The following is a 25261-nucleotide window of genomic DNA, read 5'->3' as shown; positions in this document are numbered from 1 at the left end:
CGTTATTTGTATACATGCGTGAGACCAGAAGTAACCGATTTTTGTTTCAGGTCTTGTCACGCCAATTTCGTGATGTGTGTAATGTAATACTAGGAAGTGTGCGCAAGTCTGATGTGTGAAATAAAATAAGGCGGCAAGATTACGGCTCTGTAAATCCACTGAGGTAGCAGCGGATGAATTCTAATGCTGCAGATTTGTCCTTGAGTTAACTAATTACTTTCGTAATTCAATAATTCACGCATCTTAATTGGGCGTTCGTATGAAGAAATGTGCACTTACACTTGTTTGAAACTGTGCGTTACCCCTGTGCACTAAATGAGCAAATTTTAAAGTGTGTCACAAAAAAGGTGTGTACGAGTGAACGAAACATGTGATAAGAAGGTCCCACTGTAGTTTGTTGTGTATTTCAAGCGCTTTGGTTCAATTGGATTTATCTGAATACTGTTTTAGGTTTGAATTGCGGTCAGTTTTTTATCGTAAATTTGCTTAAATGTTACTACATGCATCCAGAAACAGCCTTGGGCATTTTAAGCTTTTATCACAAATAGTTATCGAGGTTGAGTTCAGACTTTTAACTGATACTATAATTGTTTTTCGTTCAAAGATAGTGTTGAGTAACAACTCTTCTTCATAAATGTGTTTTAAAGGCCGTCTGAATACATATTAGCCTGGCACATTGCCGCTCCGTTACAGCTCCTATCACACCAAATCAATAATTTTACATCGAAACGATAAATTGTTGGACATGGGCTAGTAGCATAGCTTAAGTGAATGGAGACCAGATTGTGTGTTTTCAACGTTAAAGCTCTCAGAATATTAGACTATAAATTAGCAGATATGAATTGTGTACTATGCACATTTGACAAAGAAACTTATCTAACTGGGTAGGTCTGGGTTAAAGGATATACACTCCTGGAAATGGAAAAAAGTACACATTGACACCGGTGTGTCAGACCCACAATACTTGCTCCGGACACTGCGAGAGGGCTGTACAAGCAATGATCACACGCACGGCACAGCGGACACACCAGGAGACGCGGGGTTGGCCGTCGAATGGCGCTAGCTGCGCAGCATTTGTGCACCGCCGCCGTCAGGGTCAGCCAGTTTGCCGTGGCATACGGAGCTCCATCGCAGTATTTAACACTGGTAGCATGCCGCGACAGCGTGGACGTGAACCGTATGTGCAGTTGACGGACTTTGAGTGAGGGCGTATAGTGGGCATGCGGGAGGCCGGGTGGACGTACCGCCGAATTACTCAACACGTGGGGCGTGAGGTCTCCACACTACATCGATGTTGTCGCCAGTGGTCGGCGGAAGGTGCACGTGCCCGTCGACCTGGGACCGGACCGCAGCGACGCACGGATGCACGCCAAGACCGTAGGATCCTACGCAGTGCCGTAGGGGACCGCACCGCCACTTCCCAGCAAATTAGGCACACTGTTGCTACTGGGGTATCGGCGAGGAACATTCGCAACCGTCTCCATGAAGCTGGGCTACGGTCCCGAACACCGTTCGGCCGTCTTCCGCTCACGCCCCAACATCGTGCAGCCCGCCTCCAGTGGTGTCGCGACAGGCGTGAATGGAGGGACGAACGGAGACGTGTCGTCTTCAGCGATGATAGTCGCTTCTGCCTTGGTGCCAATGATGGTCGTATGCGTGTTTGGCGCCGTGCAGGTGAGCGCCACAATCAGGACTGCATACGACCGAGGCACACGGGGCCAACACCCGGCATCATGGTGTGGGGAGCGATCTCCTACACTGGCCGTACACCTCTGGTGATCGTCGAGGGGACACTGAATAGTGCACGGTACATCCAAACCGTCATCGAACCCATCGTTCTACCATTCCTAGACCGGCAAGGGAACTTGCTGTTCCAACAGGACAATGCACGTCCGCATGTATCCCGTGCCACCCAACGTGCTCTAGAATGTGTAAGTCAACTACCCTGGCCAGCAAGATCTCCGGATCTGTCCCCCATTGAGCATGTTTGGAACTGGATGAAGCGTCGTCTCACGCGGTCTGCACGTCCAGCATGAACGCTGGTCCAACTGAGGCGCCAGGTGGAAATGGCATGGCAAGCCGTTCCACAGGACTACATCCAGCATCTCTACGATCGTCTCCATAGGAGAATAGCAGCCTGCATTGCTGCGAAAGGTGGATATACACTGTACTAGTGCCGACATTGTGCATGCTCTGTTGCCTGTATCTATGTGCCTGTGGTTCTGTCAGTGTGATCATGTGATGTATCTGAGCCCAGGAATGTGTCAATAAAGTTTCCCCTTCCTGGGACAATGAATTCACGGTGTTCTTATTTCAATTTCCAGGAGTGTATTACTATTGTCTATTCACAATCCAGAAAACACACTTGGAACACGAACGATGAGATTCAACAAAATAGCAGTAGCAAAGTTTAACTCTCTTGTTAGTAATGTTGTTGGTAAATATAAGCTGGCAACTGACAAAATATTTAACTGCGAGGAAACCGACCTGTCAGCTAATTCTAAACGTCAGTATCAGCAGTTAACAGAAAGATGCAAGTAGGAGCAGCAAATCTGCTAAATGAGGAAATGTAGTTTCAGCAGTCGTCTGCTTGTGCGCTTCTGGACCACCCATGCCGCCAACATTTATCTGTCCACGGATGAAGAAGAAACAAGAATTTGAGCTTAATTTGCTTCCTGGGGCTGGTCTGAAGTTCTCTCCCCGGGATGGATCACTCCTGAATTAGTTCTAGTATGGCCACAGAAGTATCACCTGCGCTTCTTATAGGCTCTGACAGTTAGATTTACACTAAAAGTCTGGAGCTGCTTGATATGGCTAGACAATATTGTACTCCTCTTTTGGTAAGTCACAAAATTCACATAAGTCACAAACACTGTACGGAACGTTTTCCAAGTGCCTGACAGTTTATTAAGGTAAATGATTTTACTCTTCCCCGCATATTATCGATATTATCGACATTTCGAGCCGCATTTATATATTCTCCCACAATGCCAATTGCTATAAATGGCTATAATATGGACATCTGACCTTAACGTTTCTTGAGAGGCAGCACTCAACTGATATACACATGGAAAACTGGGAGGTCCTACTGCAAAGTCTGCTTAGGAAAATCGCAGAAGCTGATAACTAACTCTCCAGTGTCCACTGAGTCTGCCCAAGCAGGTTTCTGAAAAATTGTAGGAAATACAAAACATATGGCTTTAACTGAGTTTCAAGTAAAGTACCTTAGGTTATACTGCAAGGTGATTTTAAACACCTTTAAGAAGTGTTTTATTGTTTTGCCTTATTTTACAAAAAATTGTTTGATATTAGGTATCACGTTCTGCTCCAAGCTACCCTGTCGATGATTTATCTTCATTGCCTGATTAAAACGTTTTTAATTGAGGAAGACAGCGCTGTTCTTAATACTGTTTGATATTTGATCTCACTGTCATAGTCTTTACAAATAGTTTTCAAGAAGCAGCATGTGACCCACTAGAAACTTGACATTAGACTAAATCTTGCTATAAAGGCTTTCTTTGGACTTTGAGAAGATATTATCTACAGAAAGCTGCAAGTCATTATCCTGGAGTGGAATTCTTCTAAAGGCCAATAACGTAAAAGTTTTTCTATCCATTTTCAGGTAATTACTGAAATTCAAGAGGACCATAAGAATACTGGAGCAGAAATGCAGCAAATGAATTTCACAAATTGGGAACGTCAAATATGACATCTAGACCCTGTATTTTTGTTGTAATGCAGAGGTCAAGACAGCAGCATGTTTTGTACTCATCATCGCTTCCGTTCCAATGCAGCAAGTCAACTTCTATCTGATCTCCTGTCCCACACAATCCACATGTTTACTTGCGCCTGTGCAGTAGTTGTTCCGTACCTGTACAAACTGTCTCACGCTCGTTGAACTTTACTTCCGCCGGATGCAGCACAGCTTATATTTATGAGAGTGGTATTATCTTTCCCGTTCTGAGACCTGCCGTCATTAAGCTCCGAAACTGTGCACTAATTTAATACATCCTAATTAAATTTGCAGTGAGCTAACACGTACTAACGCACTTGTTTTCTTGTTTTATCTGCACCGAGCATACTAATACGCCTTTTTTGTGGATCGCGGAAGAGAATGCACCAGGCAGTTCTGCTCAATTTACAAACACGGTCGCGTCTGCACCAGCTACCCACTCGGCAATTTCCCACTTTTTTTCTTTCTGGGTCTTCTTTTGGGCTTCCTTTTTTTTCGGCCGGCTATCGCCGCCGCCTTTTTCTACTTATCCTCGCCGTGCCGGCCCCGCTGGCGATGCGGCGCCGAATTAAAGTGCGGTAATCTCGTTAGGTAAATATTGCATTACCGAGCGGCCGTTAGCGGAACTGCATTACACAGCAGGCCGAAATTGAATACTTCTTTGTAAGGCGGCCCGCCGCTGACGCGACACATTTCTGCCGCCGGCACGCCACAATAAATTGTCCCGATAAAATTCCTCCTTCGCAGCCTCGTTAATCGATTGGCGGGGATCGGTCCCGCGTAACTGACACGTCACACTGAAACGTCGAGAGCGGTAGCGGTGAATTTCGTTATGAGAGCAGTCGTAAGTTGTGAAAATAATTACAATTCTTAAAAGTTATAAACTTTGGCAGACGATAAAATGTGCACTTCTTCGTTTTATTCTGCCTGAACCTCTCATCGGCGTAGGGTAGGTATGAATATTCACGGCGTTGGCGTTTTTAATTTAAGGGGTTGCCCGATGCCCTTCCGTCGCTACTCTACAGCTCCCATCAGGAAGGAATGTGTGTGCCCCAACTGTCTGCGAGTATTGTCGTTCACGTGGAAATGAGCGAAAGTTTTTTAAATATTAGCGAATCGTGTAACTGACGTTGGCCTTGGGTGCAAGCCCAGCACTCACCTAGTGAGGTGTAGAAAACCACTCAAAAACCACATGCACTTTGGCCGGCAGACCTACCCTCCTCGCTAATATTCCTGGTGGAATCGATCGGGGGCCAACGCATCTCCACGTCTCGAAAGCAGCGCTTTAACACGCACGGATATCCAGGTGGATATTACAAGAATTTGAAATGCACATGTTTTGGCTCTGAACACTTTGGGACTTAACAGCTGAGGCCATTAGTCCTCTAGAACTTAGAGCTACTTAAACGTAACTAACCTAAGGACATCACACACATCCATGCCCAAGGCAGGATTCGAACCTGCGACCGTAGCAGTCGCACGGTTCCGGACGGAAGCGCCTAGAACCGCTCGGCCACCGCGGCCGGCATTCACATGTTTTGTTCGTTTCGTTTCATCTCCTCTCTAGACACTGTTTGGTTTCAGACTCACCAATAGCCATTAAACTTGAATAGTCAGTTTACAGTTTCTAAAACTACCATTTCCAACGTAGCCCCGATTCTTTAAAAAATCGAAACCCCCGTGTGTAAGAAAGTTTGGTAATTTGCGCATGGTTTTAAGGAGACCTAGTTTTAAAGCATCTAAATGTTTATGAGGTCATAATTCGTGAAGCTGCGTGTCGTACAACTGTACAATTCTGCGGGTACGAGGAGCGTTCAGTAAGTACTGTAATATATTTTTTTCTCACCCATCTTTGGTTAAAATGTGTGGAATTTGTTGTGGAACATTGTGAAGTATTCCTGCTTCAGTCCTTACAGTTTCATGAAGTTCCGATAGTTGGCAGCGCTATACGTTGCCTTCCAAATGGCGTTTGTACCAGAGGTGCGTTCCAAGCGGAGAGCTGCCATTCAGTTTCTTTGGTGGAAAACCAGAGCATCGCTGATACTCATAGGCGCTTGAAGAATGCCTACTCTGACCTGGTAGTGAGCCAAATGACGGTGAGTCTTTCGACGAAGTGTCTTCACTATAGCAACAAGGTCGTGCCTGGCAAACGTGCCCGATCCCCCACGTGCCGTCAGCTCGCACAGAGTCGTCACTCCTGCAACACTGGAAAGCGCGCACGCTCTCACTCGACGTGATCGACGGATCACAATCCAAAACTTTGCTGCACAACTGGACATTGTAATGGTACTTGACTTACCTAACCATTACATCACTTCACCTCAACCTCTCGATATCAGCAATATTCTACTGTGTTTCTGTAAAATAGTTAACATATTTCTGTGACAACATTCAGATTTGAGTTCATTAATGTAGACGTACTTCGATACAACGATATGTATATAGTGCAATGATATTATTCATATGTGTATTCTTTCTTTTGTTACTATGATCTTTGATATACTTGTATCTCTGATTTTTGGGCGCGTAAGCGGTTATTAGAGAGTCAAGCTTTGATCGTCATGTTAAAGAGACGCAAATTTTAGTCAGTTTGTGAGAGGTGAACTTTAACAGTGAGGAAGATATTTTCAACTATGTTTTATATTGTGAAGTGATGTTATGGAACATGAACTTGCAACAAAACTAATAAAAAAGAAGTGTAACTTAAATTCGGAGTGCTGATTACTTCTTTACGTCACCATTATCCTAACTTGCAAAAGTTGAATCTTCAAAAATGGTTTATGAAACACATCTATAAAACTTTTTAATATCGAGAATAACCCCTAGGCCTCTTTGCATCCGAGCTTGGAATCAGCACTACCTAGATTATCGACGATTGAGCAATGAGTTCACAACGAGACCAGCGTGGAAAACACGAAAACATAAGTGCCTAGTTTATCCATTTTTTATGAAATGACTTTATTAATTGTGCTCTAATGACACCTAGCACATAATATAACTTTGTTGTTGCCCAAAAATGCGATATGTAGCAGCGTGAGCAACCCTACAATAATTATTAATTTTTGCACCTTTGTTGTGGTAGGGTTGTTAGAACATCTCTGTTGGTAGTGCTGACACATTCGTCCAACAGTTGGGGTACTCAAAGGTGTGTGACGGCTGCCTTCCTCGGTGTTCAACAGAAGACCATAAAGAGCAACCAATGACCATCTGTACGGAATTTCTAGGTCGTTACGTGGGTTATTGCGAATATTTTTCGTCGAACGTCGTCACATGGTTCGTGGGTTCATCACTTCGAATCGTGAACAGAACGCAAGCCATGAAGCCGCTTCCTCAGGCGATAAAGTTCTGGTGACGGTCTTATGGGACTCTGGAGGCGTTATTCTGTCTGATGTGCAGCCTCATGGTGTAACGATCAACCCTGAAGTGTATGGTGCTATCCGAAACAAATTAAATAAAGCAGTCGCCTAATAAATAATTGCAACTTTGGACAGAAACGTTAATAAACGCTTTAAGCGATTTAAATAAAGTTGTTGTTCCCTTTCAACGAAATATTGAAACTGAAGAATTAAAGAAACATCTTCACATCTTCATCGTGTTCGTCGCTACAAAAATGCAAGTGACCTTCTCCTTCCCCATGACAACGCAAGATGTCACACTAGTCTTCACATGTAAGAGAAACTCACAAAACTTGACTGTACTGTTCTTCCCCACAAACCTTACAGCTTGTATATCGCACCTGCCGACTTCCATCTGTTTGGACCAATGAAGGATGCAACCCATCGGAAGCAGTATGTGGAGGATGGGGAGATTACTGACGCAGCAGCGGCAGCAGCCAGACGGTGGCTTTGACGCCGACCAGTAGAGTAATGCAATGCGGGCAATAAAGTGGCAGAAGGCCGTCGCACTGAATGGATATTGCTTTGAAAAGTAGGGTTTCGTTGCAAAATGAGTGGCGTATAATCCTGAAGAAAGACAATCTGTTTTCAGAAGACCCATGTATTGCAATACTTATTGAAAGCACCTTTCTCATTCAGAGACACAGGCCGTTACTGTCTACAAAATGTTTTGTGAATAGGATTAGCAGAAAATGAGTAACAAATTGAAACTTCATGCATGATGTTGACGTTTTACCATATGAACAGCGAAATGGGGAATGGCAGCCCATTCTTCTAGGAGTGCTTCACTGAGGAGAGGTATCGATGTCGGTCGGTGAGGGCTGCTACGAAGCCGGCGTTCCAAAACAACCCAAAGGTGTCCTATAGGATTCAAGTCAAAACTCTGAGCAGGCCAGTCGATTACAGGGATGTTATTATAGTGTAACCAGTGCCCCCACAGACCGTGCATTATGAACAGGTGCTCGATCGTGTTGAAAGATGCAGCCGCCATCCTCAAATTGCTCTTCAACACTGAGAAGCCAGAAGGTGCTTGAAACATCAATGCAGGTCTGTGCTGTGATAGGGCCACGGAGAACAACAAGGAGTGCAAGCAACCTCCATGAAAAACACGACCATGCCATAACACCACCGGCTCCCAATTTCTGGGTTGGTACTATACACGCTGGCAGATGACGTTCACCAGGCATCCCACATCCTGCCATCGGATTATCACATTGCGTACCGTGATTCGTCACTCGACACAACATTTTTCCACGGTTCAGTCATCCTCTGTTTACGCTCCTTAGACCAAGCGAGGTGTCGCTTAGCATTTACGGACGTGACTTGTGGCTTATGAGCAGCAGCTTGACCATGAAATCCAAATTTATTCACTGACTGTCATAATACTTGCAGTGGTTCCTGACGCAGTTTGGAATTCCTATGTGATGGTCTGGATAGATATCTATACATTACGATCCTCTTCAACTGTCGGCGGTCTCTGTCAGTCAACAGATGAGGTAAGCTTTTGTGCTGTACGTGTCCCTTCACTTTTCCACTTCACTATCGCATCGGAAACAGTGCACCTATGGATGTTTAAGAGCGTGAAAACCTCGCGTACAGACGTATGACAAAAGTGTCACCCAATCATCTGACCACGTTCCAAGTCCGTGAGTTCCACGGAGCGCCCCATTCTGCTCTCGAAATATGTCTAATGACTACTGAGGCCGCTGATATGGAGTACCTGGCAGCAGCTGGCAGCATACTGAACCTAATGTGAAAAACGTATGTTTTTGGAGGTGTCCGGATACTTTTGATCACATAGTGTAAGCTGGCAATTATTTTCCAATCTCAGTCATCCTCTACAGTTTTTGCCCTCTACAGCTCCTTCTAACACCATGGAAGTTATTCCTTAATATCTTAACTCATGTCCGATCATCGTGTCCCTTCTCAGTGGTTTCCACATATTTTCTGCCTCTCCGACTCTGTGTAGAATCTCCACGTCCCTTACCTGCCGTCATTACTTTCGTCTTTCTTCTATTTCCTCTTAATCGGTATTCTGTGCTCAGCAGATCATGTAATTCATCTTCACTTTCACTCAGGATAGCAACGTCATCAGCGAATCCTATCAGCGAATTCCTTCCACCTTGAATTTTAATTCTACTCCCGAACCTTTCTTATATGTCCCTCATTGTATCTTCGTTGTACAAACGGGACAGTCGGCGCGGTAGACTGCAGCATTATGTTACACTCTTTTTAATCGGAACACTTCATTCTTTGTCGTCCACTCTTATTAATCCCAGTTGGTTCCCTATTGGGTCATCTACATATTGTAATTATCCATCTCTCCCTATAGTTTACCTAAATCTTCCTCAGAATTTCGAAAATCTTGCTCCTTTTTACATTGTCGTAAGCTTTTCCCACCTCACCAAATCCTATGAAGGTGTCTTGATTATTCCTTAGACTTGCTTCCATTATTAACTACTATGTCGGAATTTCAGATAGATTATATAATGGTAAGACAGAGATTTAGGAACCAGGTTTTAAATTGTAAGACATTTCCAGGGGCAGATGTGGACTCTGACCACAATCTATTGGTTATGACTTGTAGATTAAAACTGAATAAACTGCAAAAAGGTGGAAATTTAAGGAGATGGGACCTGGATAAACTGAAAGAACCAGAGGTTGTACAGAGTTTCAGGGAGAGCATAAGGGAGCAATTGACCGGAATTGGGGAAAGAAATACAGTAGAAGAAGAATGGGTAGCTTGGAGGGATGAAGTAGTGAAGGCAGCAGAGGATAAAGTAGGTAAAAAGACGAAGGCTAGTAGAAATCCGTGGGTAACAGATGAAATATTGAATTTAATTGATGAAAGGAGAAAATATAAAAACGCAGTAAATGAAGCAGGCAAAAAATAATACAGACGTCTCAAAAATGAGATCGACAGGAAGTGCAAAATGGCTGAGCAGGGATGGCTAGAGGACAAATGTAAGGATGTAGAGGCTTATCTCAATAGTGGTAAGATAGATACCGCCTACAGGAAAATTAAAGATACCTTTGGAGAGAACCACTTGTACGAACATCAAGAGCTCAGATGGAAACAGAGTTCTAAGCAAAGTAGGGAAAGCAGAAAGGTGGAAGGAGTATATAGAGGGTCTGTACAAGGGCGATGTACTTGAGGACAATATTATGGAAATGAAAGAGGATGTAGATGAAGATGAAATCGGAGATACGAAACTGCGTGAAGATTTTGACTGAGCACTGAAAGACCTGAGTCGAAACAAGGCCCCCGGAGTAGACAACATTCGATTGGAACTACTGACGGGCTTGGGAGAGCCAGTCCTGACAAAACTCTACCATCTGGTGAGCAAGATGTATGAGACAGGTGAAATACCCTCAGACCTCAAGAAGAATATAATAATTCCAATCCCAAAGAAAGCAGGTGTTGACAGATGTGAAAATTACCGAACTGTCAGTTTAATAAGTCACAGCTGCAAAATACTAACGCGAATTCTTTACAGACGAATGGAAAAACTAGTAGAATCCGACCTCGGGGAAGATCAGTTTGGATTCCGTAGAAATGTTGGAACACGTGAGGCAATACTGACCCTAAGACTTATCTTAGAAGCTTGATTAAGGAAAGGCAAACCTACGTTTCTAGCATTTGTAGACTTAGAGAAAGCTTTTGACAATGTTGACTGGAATACTCTCTTTCAAATTCTGAAGGTGGCAGGGGTAAAATACAGGGAGCGAAAGGCTATTTACAATTTGTACAGAAACCAGATGACAGTTACAAGAGTCGAGGGACATGAAAGGGAAGCAGTGGTTGGGAAGGGAGTGAGACAGGGTTGTAGCCTCTCCCCGATGTTATTCAATCTGTATATTGAGCAAGCAGTGAAGAAAAAAAAAAGAAAAGTTCGGAGTAGGTATTAAAATCCATGGAGAAGAAATAAAATATTTGAGGTTCGCCGATGACATTGTAATTCTGTCAGAGACAGCAAAGGACTTGGAAGAGCAGTTGAACGGAATGTCTTGGAAGGAGGATATAAGGTGAACATCAACAAAAGCAAAAGGAGGATAATGGAATGTAGTCGAATAAAGTCGGGTGATGCTGAGGAAATTAGATTAGGAATTGAGACACTTAAAGTAGTAAAGGAGCTTTGCTATTTGGGGAGCAAAATAACTGATGATGATCAAAATAGAGAGGATATAAAATGTAGACTAGCAATGGCAAGGAAAGCGTTTCTGAAGAAGAGAAATTTGTTAACATCGAATATACATTTATGTATCAGGAAGTCGTTTCAGAAAGTATTTGTATGGAGTGTAGCCATGTATGGAAGTGAAACATGGACGATAACTAGTTTGGGCAAGAAGAGAATAGAAGCTTTCGAAATGTGGTGCTACAGAAGAAAGCTGTAGATTAGATGGGTAGATCACATAACTAATGAGGAAATAGTGAATAGGATTGGGGAGAAGAGAAGTTTGTGGCACAACTTGACGAGAAGAAGGGATCGGTTGGTAGGAAATATTCTGAGGCATCATGGGATCACGAATTTAGTATTGGAGGGCAGCGTGGAGGGTAAATATCGTAGAGGGAGACCAAGAGATGACTACACTACGTAGATTCAGAAAGATGTAGGTTGCAATGGGTACGGGGAGATGAAGAGGCTTGCACAGGATAGAGTGGCATAGAGAGCTGCATCAAACCAGTTTCAGGACTGAAGACCACAACAACAACAACATGTCGGAATTGTCTCTTTGGTGCATTTACCTTTCCTAAAGCCAAACTGATCGCCACCTAACACATCCTCAGTTTTCTTTTCATTCTTCTGTATACTATTCTTCTTAGCAACCTGGATGCATGAGCTGTTAAGCTGCTTGTGCGATAATTCTCGCACTTGTCAGCTCTTGCAGTCTTCGGAATGGTGTGGATGATATTTTTCCGAAAGTCGTTTTGTTGCCACTATGCCCAATGCTTTTAGAAGTTTCTATGGAATCTTATCTGTCCCCTCTGCCTAATTTGATCTTAAATCCTCCAAAGCTCTCTTAAATCCTGATTATAATACTGGATCCCCTATCTCTTCTAAGTGGTTCAAGTTTCTTCTTCTATCTCTTCAGATAAATCTTCCCCCTCATAGAGGCTTTCAGTGAACTGTGAGTAGTAGAGCGGAGACTTACCGGGAAGTCATTGAGCAGGTAGAGCATCTCGACGGGAGGGTCGGAGGGCGGCGCCTCGCACTCGGCCCTCAGCAGGTCTCCGGGTGTGTACCGCGACACGCTCTCCACCTCCAGGCTGAGCGGGCCTTGCGGCGGCACTGCAACACACGAGTCACGTGACTGCCAAGGTCGTCCTTACTGGCCCAGGCAACGTACAGCAGCATGTGGCTAGTTACAGCTAACCAGTCCGAAAGCTGGTCGTCAATACTTCTTTGCAAAGTTGACCAATGATTTTGTGTTGTGTGCAAACACCAACTCTGAGTCTGAGACACACTATAATCGCGAGTAGTAGTTATACTGCAGTTGCTGAAAGTAGTCGGAAGTGATCGGACGCAGCTGCCTGCGGTAGTGGCAGCCTGCCGTAATGGTGCTAGTAGCGCCGTAGGAGACTTTGGTATTAACTGAAGATCTTTTGGCAATTTGAATTTTTGTTGCACGTATTTGTTGCTTGCTTGGGCACTGGAAGATTTTGTCCAATTTGTGTATGCATACAGTGCGAGTAATATAAGTATTTTAGTAGTAGGCAGAGACGTGTTTATTGAGTATAGACATCATGGAATAATTAAAGTCTGTGTAAAGTTTGTCAGTGTTTAAATAATTTGTTCTTTGAATATAGTAAATTTAAGACTTAATTATTTTCTTTCATTTCTTTTACACTGGTTATGGCTAGCTGACCAAATCCCTCCTAATCAATCAGTCTCTCAATATAATATATAGCAGTAGTTGTAGCAGTTATCATGAGCATGGATTGCACTCTGCATTGATCGCAGTATTGCTTTTGAAATATTTTTGGCATGTTGATAATCAAGCATTTGCAGCGGTAAGGCGAAGTATGTCGCGTACATGAGCATTGGAGAACGGGTGTTAGGAATTGATAGAGAATAATTTAAAACTCGCAGTCAGATACATGAGAATTGATTTGTTTATAGTTATGGGAATCAATCTTTCATTGGGTAGTGCTCCGTCCGTAGTTACTGGAAAAGTATGCTGCGACTTCCGCAGTTTGTAGCTTACTACTTAATTTGTAACAGTGAAGTTAGCAGATTTGTTTATTATTCTCTTTACTGCTACGACGTCAATGAAAGAAAGAAAACAATAAGGAGTTTAATTACTATATTCGCAAAAAAGATTATTTAAACACTGACAACCTTTACACCCACAATGCGTATACTTAACGAACACGTCTCTGGCCACAACAAAGATACGAAAATTACTCTCGTTGTATGCATATACAAATCTGACAAAATCTGTCCAGTGCGCTAGCGAACAACTAATACGTGGATCCAAAAGGCGAATTACCATAAAAATCCTCAGTTAACCCGAAGTCTGCTCCGGTTCTACCGGGACGAACACGGCAGGCTGCGACGTGTCATTTCGCGCAGCTTCTCTCCACCGCACCCTGCGACCGACCATTTCCGACCCCCCTCGACAACTGTTCGCTCGCTACCACTCGTAATAATAATATCTCAGACTCAGAGTTTGTGTATGGCCACCACAGCAGAATCACTGGTCGACATTTACAAAGAAGTACTGATTTTCAACTTTCAGCCGGTCGCAGTGGCCGAGAGGTTCTAGGCGCTTCAGTCTGGAACCGCGCGACCGCTACGGTCGCAGGTTCGAATCCTGCCTCGGGCATGGATGTGTGTGATGTCCTTAGGCTACTTTAATTAGTTCTAGGGGCTTGATGACGTCATATGTTAAGTAACGTAGTGCTCAGAACCGTTTCAACCATTATTTCCAACTTTCAAGTCCAATACAGACAGTTTAACCATTTAATGGGTCAGCTAAAAGTGGCCTTATGGCTTTGCTGTTACCTATTCAGTCCCTTTAATGCAGGGATGGCCAATAAATTGGCCAGCAAACCGTGTCCTGGCATGAGAATAGAGGCGCTTGCCCTCGGTGCACATTTCCCCCACCACCGTGCCACGCCATGAGGAGAGGAAGGAAGGGCAAACTTCTGACTTGCCACACTCAAATGGCAGTATCTCAACAACATACGTAACAAACAAACCAAATTTTCAGTATTATTTATATTATTTTTGTTGTGCTCAAAGCGTAACATAATTTTTATCCGGTGCAGACAGTCGTCATACGGACAGATGCAGGCAAATTCACAGGTTTTGCCACTCAGGTTTACACGTACTCGCGACTTATTTAGTTTCACAATCGAAAAAAGGTGTTTCACACACATATTTTGTTAGAAATATTGTGGCACTATTGCAGCCTCATTATGGAGACGTGGACATTCTACCTGAGTGAAGCAATTGTAGATGTCCTGTAGCGCTTTAATGTGAAAGGATTTGTCTTTAAAACAGGAATTACCTTAATTATTTTCAGCCGTAATGGCAATGTTTGTGAACCGTAGCTGTGTGGGATAAGTATTTATTTCAAGTTTCTGCTGCGAGTCACTTTTTATTTTATGCTTAATCTAACACAATGCAACGCGTTTCGAACATGTTCTGTTCATGTTCAGGCGTTTATACACACATACATACATACACAGAGAAATGTTACTTAAAAATTAAAAATAAACAGTCTTAAAGTAGATTAATCTAGAACACTTTGTCCATTGTTTTTTACTGTAGCTGCTGGTGTGGGGTATGGGGAGAAGGATGGGGTCAGTGTATGGCTGGAAATCGAAATCAGTGATGACTTATGCTGGTTTTCTTCTTTGTGGTTGACTATGTATATCAGAGGGTGTATAGGATAAAGATAGATTTGCATCACTTATTTTTTACGAAAATAGTGTGAAACGCTTTTATATGACAGTTGATCACTTACAATTTCATGAATGTATGTGTGTATAAACGCCTGAAGATGAGCAGAACATGTTCGAAACCCGTTGCATTATGTTAGACTAAGCAAAGAATAAAAACTGACTGGTAGCAAAAACATGAATTAAATAAATAAGAATTACCTTGCAGCTCGATTAGTTAAGTCTGTTCTTGCACAGGGGACCTTTCAACTGACACGGCAATCGGTTTCGAGAACCGCTTGAAAATATCTGTATGGTTGGCAGCGCCCGTAAAAAGTTTAGGATATTATCCCTGTCATTCTCGCCTTTTTTAAACATCTTAACTTACAGAACTAGGCTGAGTTTGTCTACAATGAGATCATCTGTTTAACTATATCGCCATCAAATCAGAAATCAGAGGTTTCTCACCTAGCAGTGTATTAGTGTGGGCATTGTGCAGTCAAGACCATTTAGAATGCGAGATCAACAGTTCTTTTCCGATGTTCTAATTTTCAGCAGTTGCTAGTTTTAAATAGAAGAACAGTTCCAGTTATGTCCCCTGACTTAACTAAAGTCCTTTGCGCCAATATACAGGGTGAACATTAATAATACCGACAAACTGCAGGGACGGATTCCTGAATGGAAATGGAGGAAAAAAGGTCCTAGGAACATGCGTCCAGAAATGGACGATGTACGTTCGCCCGAGAACAAATCGTTCTGGAACGCAGTACAGAGGTGCAGCGAGGAGGAGCGGTTGACTATAAGAACGTGCCGTTTATAATCGTACTTATGAAACTTCACTGTCAAGCGATTCGGCTTCACGATCAGGTTCACGTTCTCTCGCTGTAGCGGTAGCAGACACATCAATACATTTACTTGTAAATGTTTTAGAGCGTTGACACGTAACTGCCTCGAAAGCCTGTTCTCCCTCTACCAACCAAAAACTGTTTCTGCACATACAGCTGTTTCTGAAAGATCAAAACTAATTGCCAGATTACCGAGAAAATGGATTCATAAGGTGAGTCGTACCTTACCTGTGCCTGTTCCGGAAAAATGGGCTTGTGTTGGGATTGAAGGGTACCTGCAGGAATTACTTTCAAAATGTTAGAGAATAAGCTGAATATTGGAGGTGGCGTTTATGTTAGTAATAAATAGTTTCTTAGATACCGATAATTTGCAAAATCATAATAATCCAGTTATTAGAATTATGTGGGAACGGAGGAAAAAATAGCGTACGCGAGATTCGATTCACAGTCCTCGATCTTATGAAACCAAGCACTTAATTTTCATGTACCCGTCGTCTCATCTAGCGTAGTTTGATCTCCAAATATAAAATCCATCGTTTCTTGGCACCGCCACTTTAACTCCACCATTAAATAAAGGAAATGGATTATCGGTCTTCAGGCCTTGCCCTAGCTATTCCCAAAAATTCTCCTAAGCGATATGTTCCAAGTGTGTATAATTTGTTTCTTTATTTTTATTTATATATTTTATATAGTTACATGATTATAATTAGCAAATGTGTGCAAATGAAAATATTATAAAAGAAAACGTTACAGTGAAAAGGAATTTTCTTCAAGAAATCGTGCTACTGTAGTTTTTTGTCCACTGCCACGGCGGTGTCAGTGCATGTCCACATGTCCACCACAATGTGATGCATGGTGTTCGGTCGTGTCGTCGCGACCGGACTACGGCACCTTGTAAGCGGCGCTTCGTCAACGAAAATATATGAGCTTTGATTCCGTATCATTCTCGTTGTCTGTCTGGTGATGGGTGTAGAGCGTCGAGATTTCTGAGTGTCTATAGCAAAAGTCCAGGGTCTGCCGATGCCACACAACCGTGTCATTGTTGAACTGCGTAAGTGTCTTGCGAACTGCCAGTTTGGTGCAGAGGAGCCACAACGCCAAATGCGATTGGTATCGGCAATGGCGACGTTCACAGTTGGCCCACGTTGCGGCAACTTGCAGACGGCAGTCCACTAAGGCCGTTACTACGCCTGGCTTGTTGACTGTGGACATGCATCGCGCAGATGTAGCCGCTATAATCGAATAAGGCCAGATGTCATCGTTCGGCGTCCACCACTGACTGTGTAAGACCTTGTGAGACATATATTCAATCCAGTCGGCTGACCGAATGACTGGCAAGATGCGTGTGTGCAGAACTGTCGTCGTGAATCTTTCTCCACGTGTCGCACAATTGAGGTTCGTGAATCATCATAGCCATTTTCGGACGAGACGTGTAGTGCAGGATATGGTGCTAGGAAAGACGCAAACTCACCAGCGAAGACACTGTGTTCGTACCGTCTTAGAAAAAACAAGGGGCAATGCCAACCGAGTAGAACCTGGCACAGTCATGACGTTTGGTCTGGCTCGGTCCGCCCAGTCGCCCGTTCTGCAGGGACGGAGTCAGCCGGATTGGTGTCATTCTCAAGGACGGCGTCCTGCAGGGTTAGTTCTTGTTCCTCCTGCGAGCCAGAGCTGCCGTCTTGTGCCGTGGTTCTATGGTGTCGTTTTAGGCGTTTCGGCATGGGCTTCCGCGTAGGACGCTGGCATTGATTCACGCCTCGCCGGCACAGAGACTTCCGTTGGCGGTGCTGCAGTGTCCGGTAGTATCGATAGCACTGGACCGTGTTCTGCCACCTGCCAGTGTGTTGGTCTGCGGAGGGTGGTTCTGATACTGAAACGTTTGTCTGTGGAGTTTGGACGGACCGAGACATTGCGCGCGCCGCCACGTAAGTTACTGGAAGCATTGTCGACGTTGGTGGAGTTGTTACTCCTGCGGTGGAAGTTGGGTCATCCGACACTGCAGGCACTCGGAACGCAAGTGACCTGCTTTGCCGCATCCGGAACGTGTTTTAAGGCTGGCCGTCATAAATAACTATGGCCTTGCAGCATCCTATTTGGAGGTATGATGGTACGTGCCGTTAGAGTTCAACAAAAAAGGCGTACGCCTTTGAGAATTGGATACCTCTTAAATTGGTTGCACTATTCTGCCACATGGTCATTTACTGTACCATAGGGTCGGAGCTCCGCCACGACTACAGCCGCCGGGAGTTCGAAGCGTACTTCAAATATGCGTGCAAAGCGCAGCTCCAGTATGGAATGAGGAAACTTAACGTTACAGATATTTCCGTCTGCATAGCAGAAGCGTATTCCTTGTTCCACGTCTCAAAGAATCCTGTCGCACGGTGCGCCATTAATTAGTTTCGCTTTGACCTTGTTACTTACGATCGAATCTCAGTGTTGATCTTCGGTATTGATTCACTGCGATCTTGTCGATCTAGGCGTCACATTAGTGTCTTCCGAAAAAAGTAAACAATGCGACCTGGCCCACACTTTAGGCGGGAACACACTGCGCTTCCGCTCTGCTCTGGCACTGAAACGTACTGCTTAGCTCGTGAGCTACAGGCTGCTTGTATGTAAGCGACAACACAAGAACACATATACACGCGCGCCTAAAACTTTCTAACTCGATTTTCTCGAAAGACCTACACACACTACAAACGCTATCAGTACGTATCAAATCGGCGGCAAGGGGGGTGGGGGGAAGGCGGGTGGCAAGTACACACGGTCCCCTTGTCAGCCCAGCACGGCTGGCTCGTCTTATTGGCACTCGCCCGGCTGCCTGATTTTCCTGCTATAGCCAGTAGAACACATAACCGAGTCTCCGTTTTACAGATTGCGTTCGTTCTTGTAAAACACGTACTCTCACACACAGAGGAATGGTAGTGCGCTCTGAATATGAAAAAAAATTATATTAATGCACATGAGGAGGTAAATGAAGGCCGCTGTGGATGAGCGGTTATAGGCGCTTCATCCGGAACCACGCGGCTGCTACGGGCGCAGGTTTGAATCCTGCCTCGGGCATGGATGTGTGATATCCTTAAGTTAGTTAGGTTTCCTTAGTTCTAAATGTAGGGGACTGAAGACGTCAGATGTTAAGTCCCACAGTGCTTAGAGCCATTTGAACCATTTCGAGGTAAATATTTGAATGGGACTCTAGTGGTGTGCTGCTTCGCAAAGTAGTGCCGATTAAATATCTTGGTATTACCTTGAAATACGACATGAAATGGAACTAACGTGGAAGGTCGATTTGCTGAGATCGTAGCTCATCTATGAAGAAGGCGGCGTGCGGCAAACTTGTGCGACTTTTTGTTGAACACTGCTCGAGTATTCGCTATGGCCGCCAGGTTCGATAAAAAGGAGGTATTGAAGCAATTCAGGTTCCTTCAGTACCCGAGCGTTGTGGGAAAAGTACGTGCACTCAAATGGGAATACTGGTGGGAAGAAGACGTTCTTTTCGTGTAACTCTACAGATAAATTTTAGCGAACTGGCATTTACGAGAGATTGCAGAACATTCCTCCTGCCATTCAGTACACCTTGCGTAAGGACTGCAGAGATAAGACAAAAAGAAAATCAGGTCTCGTATGCTAGCGTAGACATAGCCGTTTACCTCTCGCTGTGCTTGCGAGTGGAACAGAAATGGAAATAATTGGCAGTAATACAAGACATCCACCGTCACGCACCGTAAGGTGGCTTGATGAGTGTGTATGTACATGTAGACCAACTTACATTAATAAATTTGAAGTTAAATGAAAATTATAGACCCCCTTTTCAAAATCTGGTAACATTACTGAAGGGAGGACACACGAACTCCTTCAAGTCAGAGGGATGTAATTAAAGATGAAATTATTCCAGGGCGTCGTTTAAACGTGGAGACTTTCTTACCGACTGCATATGGATGGCCCTCAGAGCCAGTGACATCGTGCAGCGTGGAATTATCTTGTGTATGTGCCACTAACACCTTGTTGCACATACAATAGTCATTAAATCATTAAGAAATGGCACAGCAAATTTCAGACATATATTTCAGGACAGAGTTCACTATTCACTTGCGATATTATCAATGGACAACTGAAGCTGCTTACATAGGTCAATGAAATTTATCTCAACTGTAAAGTATCATAAGCACCTAATTACTTCTTATGTTAATACGTCATACATCAACATAAGCAGACTGTGAAAATCAAATTAGAAATTAAAGAATAAAGTGGGATAAAATATCAATCATTGGCTCGATTGGCAATTTAAATGCATTTAAAGTTAAAAAAATTAAGATTGGGGAAGAAATCATGAAATAACAAACAAAAGCGATTGAATTCAAGTTCAAACGGAGGAAACAAAGTTAATGTAATATGCAAAGATGTCGATACCGTAAAGCAAGAGCGTAAAGTTATAATTTTTTAGGGTTGTTGCACCTTGTGACTAAGGTATCTAGAAACGCATGATGTTTCCTGACCGGTGTTCCAAACTATTGACCAATTTTAGGAACACCTGAAGGCATGCACACTGGAAATTTAATCCGTTTTTGTTGTTGCACACACTTAAGGGCTCTATTAAACAGTGGACCTATTTTTAAGTTACTGATAATTCTTCAGCTACAGAATGTTATGGTGAGTAATAACCCATACATTTTAAAAATTAGTTACATGGGATGTAGAAGGTGATGTCAACCATTGTCTGTCGGCACGATACTTTGACCAAACCAGAAGATGGTTTTCTACCACGTCACATGTAAATTCCAATAACAACTTCGCAATTTAACCTGTCTTTAAAATGAAAATTTCTTTTAGTTTCTAATAGCCTCTATATCAAAATGTTGTTATCTTGTAACACGTCTTTCACAATGCTTCTGTTTAATTTGATGTCACTTGTTGATTATTGGCATGTAGTTCGTAACAGACAGGCTACTTATTACAGTGCGTACAAGATTTTCGCGATTACGGCATTTCTAAATGTAAATGTAATACTACTAGTTCATGGATGCATAACAGCTACCTTCTAGAGCTGCTAACCTTCAATGTTATCAACAAACTGTCTTAATAATTGTTTAATCCAGTTTATATTCTCTGTAACCCTTGGAAATACTGTTCAATCTCTTTAGGGACAGTATTGTTTGCTACAAGTCAAATTAATGTCCTCTGTTGGAAATACCATGGGTTCCGGAAAGACGATCATGCGATTCATTGCACTACTAGTCCAGCACACCCGGAGAGCAGTACATTCAGGCACTCGGGTACAGGCAGTGTTCCTCGACTTAGTTTCATGAACAGCATGTCATTCTGAACGAAGAGAATTCTTGAGCTGTAAAAGTAGCTTCCGATGTGCCCGAAATGCGCGTAATGGGACCATCAATTTTAATATTATATAAAGGATGAACATTAATGAAACCGATAAACTGCAAAGACGGATTCCTGACTGGAAATAGACTATGGAAGTTTGTGTTCCGAAATGCATCGTTGTCGTGGTAGATGGCGCTGCTGACGAATGAAAGTTCCTCTGACCACTTGCCGCGGTTTTCTTGTGTGTTTCAGCAGTGTGATTGACGCAGCCTACTATATGCACCAGAATGGCCCGGTATTAATGACGAGAACGAGCCGAGATGGTGTTTCTGTACGGCCAAGCAAATTTCAACGGTCGAGAGGCAGCTCGGCTATACCGAAACAAGAAAGCTCACAGACCGTGTACCGTAGCATATTGTTACAAGTTGTCACCTTGCACTGAACACGTAGCCTGCCGTGGAGCCAGCAGAAGAGGACATGTTAGTTCTCATACTCGCACATCTGACGCTGGCTACTGGGTCGGACGAGACGTGTCCTTGACTGCTGCTGCATTCAATCCTTACACCTTCTCTCTATAAATCTGAAGAGGCACTGTTAAATACTAACCGATCTTTTTCATACCTAGTGTACCAGATTCTATGGATAACAGAGCCATACTGCTAAAATTTCAAATCAATCACTTCAATACTTTCGGAGATATAAATTTTACCTAGAACACGTAATAACTGTGCACGCATTGTGAAACTGTGTTAGGGACAGTAATGTATTCATCTACAGTATCAATACAAACTACTACCAAGAGATAAGTTGATATAATCTAATGTTTCTGGAATTTTGTTTAGTTTCATTGCCACAGATTTCAGACGTAAGTAATAGTACAGTGGAAAATTACGATTTCATTGTGTTTCGGTTGCGTGGGTGTCTTGGAGGGACTGAAATTTGTTAGGGCAAGAAATCATATTTTGGTTTCATTAAATTTTATTTAGTTTCGTAATTACGAGATTTGTAGCCAAAATTACGTGTGGTAATCTGGTTGGCTGACATTACAAATGCCGCGAGTATAGGAGTGCTCGAGATACTAGCCAATAGGAATTCAGTATTTCTCAAACGTTTGAGTAGAGCTTAGTGCCTCAGATCTATGGATTTATTTAGTCTCTCGAGAGCCGTCTTCTGGTAAAAACCTATGTTAAATCGTGTCGATCAAAATTGTACTAAAATGAAGAAATCCGCGCCTTTGATCGTTTCTCGTGTAGTTGATGAAAATCGACTACATTGTTGAGTATATTGAGAAATTTAGATCTTTGTGTGTGATTTACTTCAGGAGATTTCGCGTGTGAACATTTCTAGTCTTACGTAAACTGCGCAGGTCGTATTTCGCGCACATTACGAGACAATTATGGAGAACACTTCTGTGCAAGAAGACTAGTGAACGACTGACTGTGTTAACTCGCAAACAGTCGTGGGTCAGTGGTTGTTTAGGACTTTTAAAATATCGGGTCATGCTAAATATCTTCTGACTGCTTTTGGGTGTGAACTTCTTTACAGAGACCGACAGTAACATTGCATAATTAGTGTCAGGACATTAAATAAGAACTTGATAGATAGGTTTGAGACAATAAACCCAGTAAAAGGAAATTTATTTTTTTGTAACGAGTCATGCAAGAATCACGAACATTCGACTAACTTTCAGCTTCACTGCTCATGGAGTGGAGTTTTGTGGCCTCTACGTGGTGGGTATTCTAGTCGAATTTTTCTCAACGCAGCTATTGTCGGCTAAACCAGTATCTACCACTGCAGAGGGAAGGGACAAACAACCTGAAATCTATTCAGGTAGGTCAAGAGATTGTTTAAAGGATAGTTAAAGCAGGCAGCCCGTTCCGCCGCAACACCAACGACGTCGCATGACGCTTCAAACCCTTTTCGGACGTTTGTGTGATCGTGGATCCTTCCAGGCAGGCGAGCGCCGAGGGAGGCGGCGGACTGCGCGTACACCGGATCTGGAGGACGAGGTTCAGCTTGTCGACCGGTTCCCTTTGCTTGGTCGTACACAAGTGACATATTGGCTTGTTCCCGACATGAATACCGGATCATTCTGCTGCTTACCATATGCTGTGTCAATCACACAGCCTTAAACACGCGAGGAACACGCTGCACATGGTCAGAGGAACTTCCCTTCGTCAGCACCATCTACCGTGACAACGATACACTTCTATGCACACGTTCATAGGATAATTTTTCCTCCATTGTCGATTTCATTAGTGTTTACCCTGTATAAGTGACCGTGACGGGAGAGCGTTGTGCTGACCACACGCCCCTCCTATCGACATCCTTGGCTGAGGATGACACGGCGGTCGAATGGCCACTTGTGGCCTAAAGACGTAGTGCTGTATAAGTGTCCAAGTAAATAACGTAGCAAATCGCATGAGACTTTCTGCTGCTGATGATGATGATTTTTGGTTTTTTGGGGGTGCTCAATTGAGCGTCCATACAAAGCCCTGATTTTTCACAGTCAAATTTTTTGCAGAGTCCAATTTACCCACTGACACCAAGGATGAGGATGATGATGAAAAGATGAGGGCAACACAAACACCCAGACACCGTGCAGAGAGAATCCCCAACCCGGTCGGGAATTGAAACCAGGACACCAGAAAATTGTAGCGAAATGCAGCAAGATCTGTAGCAGATCGACGATTGGTCCAAGGACTGATAATGGAACCGCAGTGTAAACAAACGTAGTGTGTCACGTACACATAGGTAGAGAGTCCTTTTATGGTCTGATTACATGATGGCAGAAAAATTTGTGGGAGTATGCCTGAAAAGGGCTATGAAGTACCACGTACCACGTACCACGTACCACGTGGTTGTAATTAAACTTTCACTATTTAATACTAATTACCAGACGAGTACTAGGTTGGTAGCATTTATTTCCAAAGTATGCGGTGCATGATTTCCATGCGTCACAGCGTCACTGTCCAGTTCCCAGTATGGCCAACAGGTGCCGTGATAAGTATTCGAGCCGGCCAGAGTGGCCGAGCGGTTCTAGACGCTACAGTATGGAGACGCGTGACCTCTACGGTCGCAGGTTCGAATCCTGCCTCGGGCATGGATGTGTGTGATATCCTTATGTTAGATAGGTTTAAGTAGTTCTATGTTCTATGGGACTGATAACCACAGCAGTTGAGTCCCATAGTGCTCAGAGCCATTTGAACCAATCAGTCTTCGTGATTCGTAGTCTCTGACGCCTGACCGGTCGCAGTTGACGTGTCAACATGAGCTTGGACTGTCGGTCACTATTGGCGATGCTGTATCATCAAAACGACAGTCATGTTGCAGCTGCACTTCGAGGATATCATTGGCTAAAAGGATTACGGAAAGGTCCTCTTTCTCCATCTGCTGTACGAAGCGTGATGAGGAAGTTCGAATCAACTGAAACGTTGCTTGAAGAGGCCGACGGCCGGTTGCACCAGAGACGTTTGACGAAATTCCTGATAGCCAGGCAGTGCGCCTGCTCTCCCCGACAGTTGAACACCCGTCGTCCACTGTACGGAAGGTGCTTCGAACTATTTTCTAATGGTATCCGTACAAGATCCATATCGCACAGCAGCTTGCACCACAGGACACACAACGACGTGTTGACTTCGCTCTCCACTTTCTCGCAAGGACTGAAGTTGACGCCGGCCGGAGTGGCTGAGCGGTTCTAGGCGCTACAGTCCGGAACCGCGCGACCGCCACGGTCGCAGATTCGAATCCTGCGTCGGCCATGGATGTGTGTACTGTCCTTAGGTTAATTGGGTTTAAGTAGTTCTAAGTTCTAGGGGACTGATGACCTCAGAAGTTAAGTCCCATACTGCTCAGAGCCATTTAAACCATTTTTTGAAGACGAGTGAGATGAACACACAGAATATCCGAAAGTGGGGGTCTTCACCTCCAGTGACTGTGCATGAAGTTCCTCTGTATGTTGAATGTATCACCGCATGGTTTGGCTTGACAGCAACGTTCATCATTGACCAATTCTTTTTTGGACAGGTTGGCGCTCAAGAACCAAAGACGTGCAGTGTGGCTGGCCAGTGTTACTGCGATATGC

The 25261-nt window shown here is 43.7% G+C and overlaps 1 protein-coding gene across 1 annotated transcript in view; it reads right to left on the bottom strand.

Moving 5' to 3' along the window:
* The window catches only part of LOC126278144 (uncharacterized), a 352141-nt gene that overhangs the window by 73913 nt on the left and 252967 nt on the right, over positions 1-25261 (bottom strand). Inside the window, exon 4 of the mRNA XM_049978035.1 lies at positions 12283-12419. Within this exon, the coding sequence (XP_049833992.1) occupies positions 12283-12419 (137 nt within the window). The remainder of the gene's footprint in view (positions 1-12282; positions 12420-25261) is intronic.

This window comes from Schistocerca gregaria, chromosome 6 (genome assembly GCF_023897955.1).
Source record: "Schistocerca gregaria isolate iqSchGreg1 chromosome 6, iqSchGreg1.2, whole genome shotgun sequence".
NCBI classification, from domain to species: domain Eukaryota; kingdom Metazoa; phylum Arthropoda; class Insecta; order Orthoptera; family Acrididae; genus Schistocerca; species Schistocerca gregaria.
This window is presented reverse-complemented; position numbering and strand designations above follow the sequence as displayed.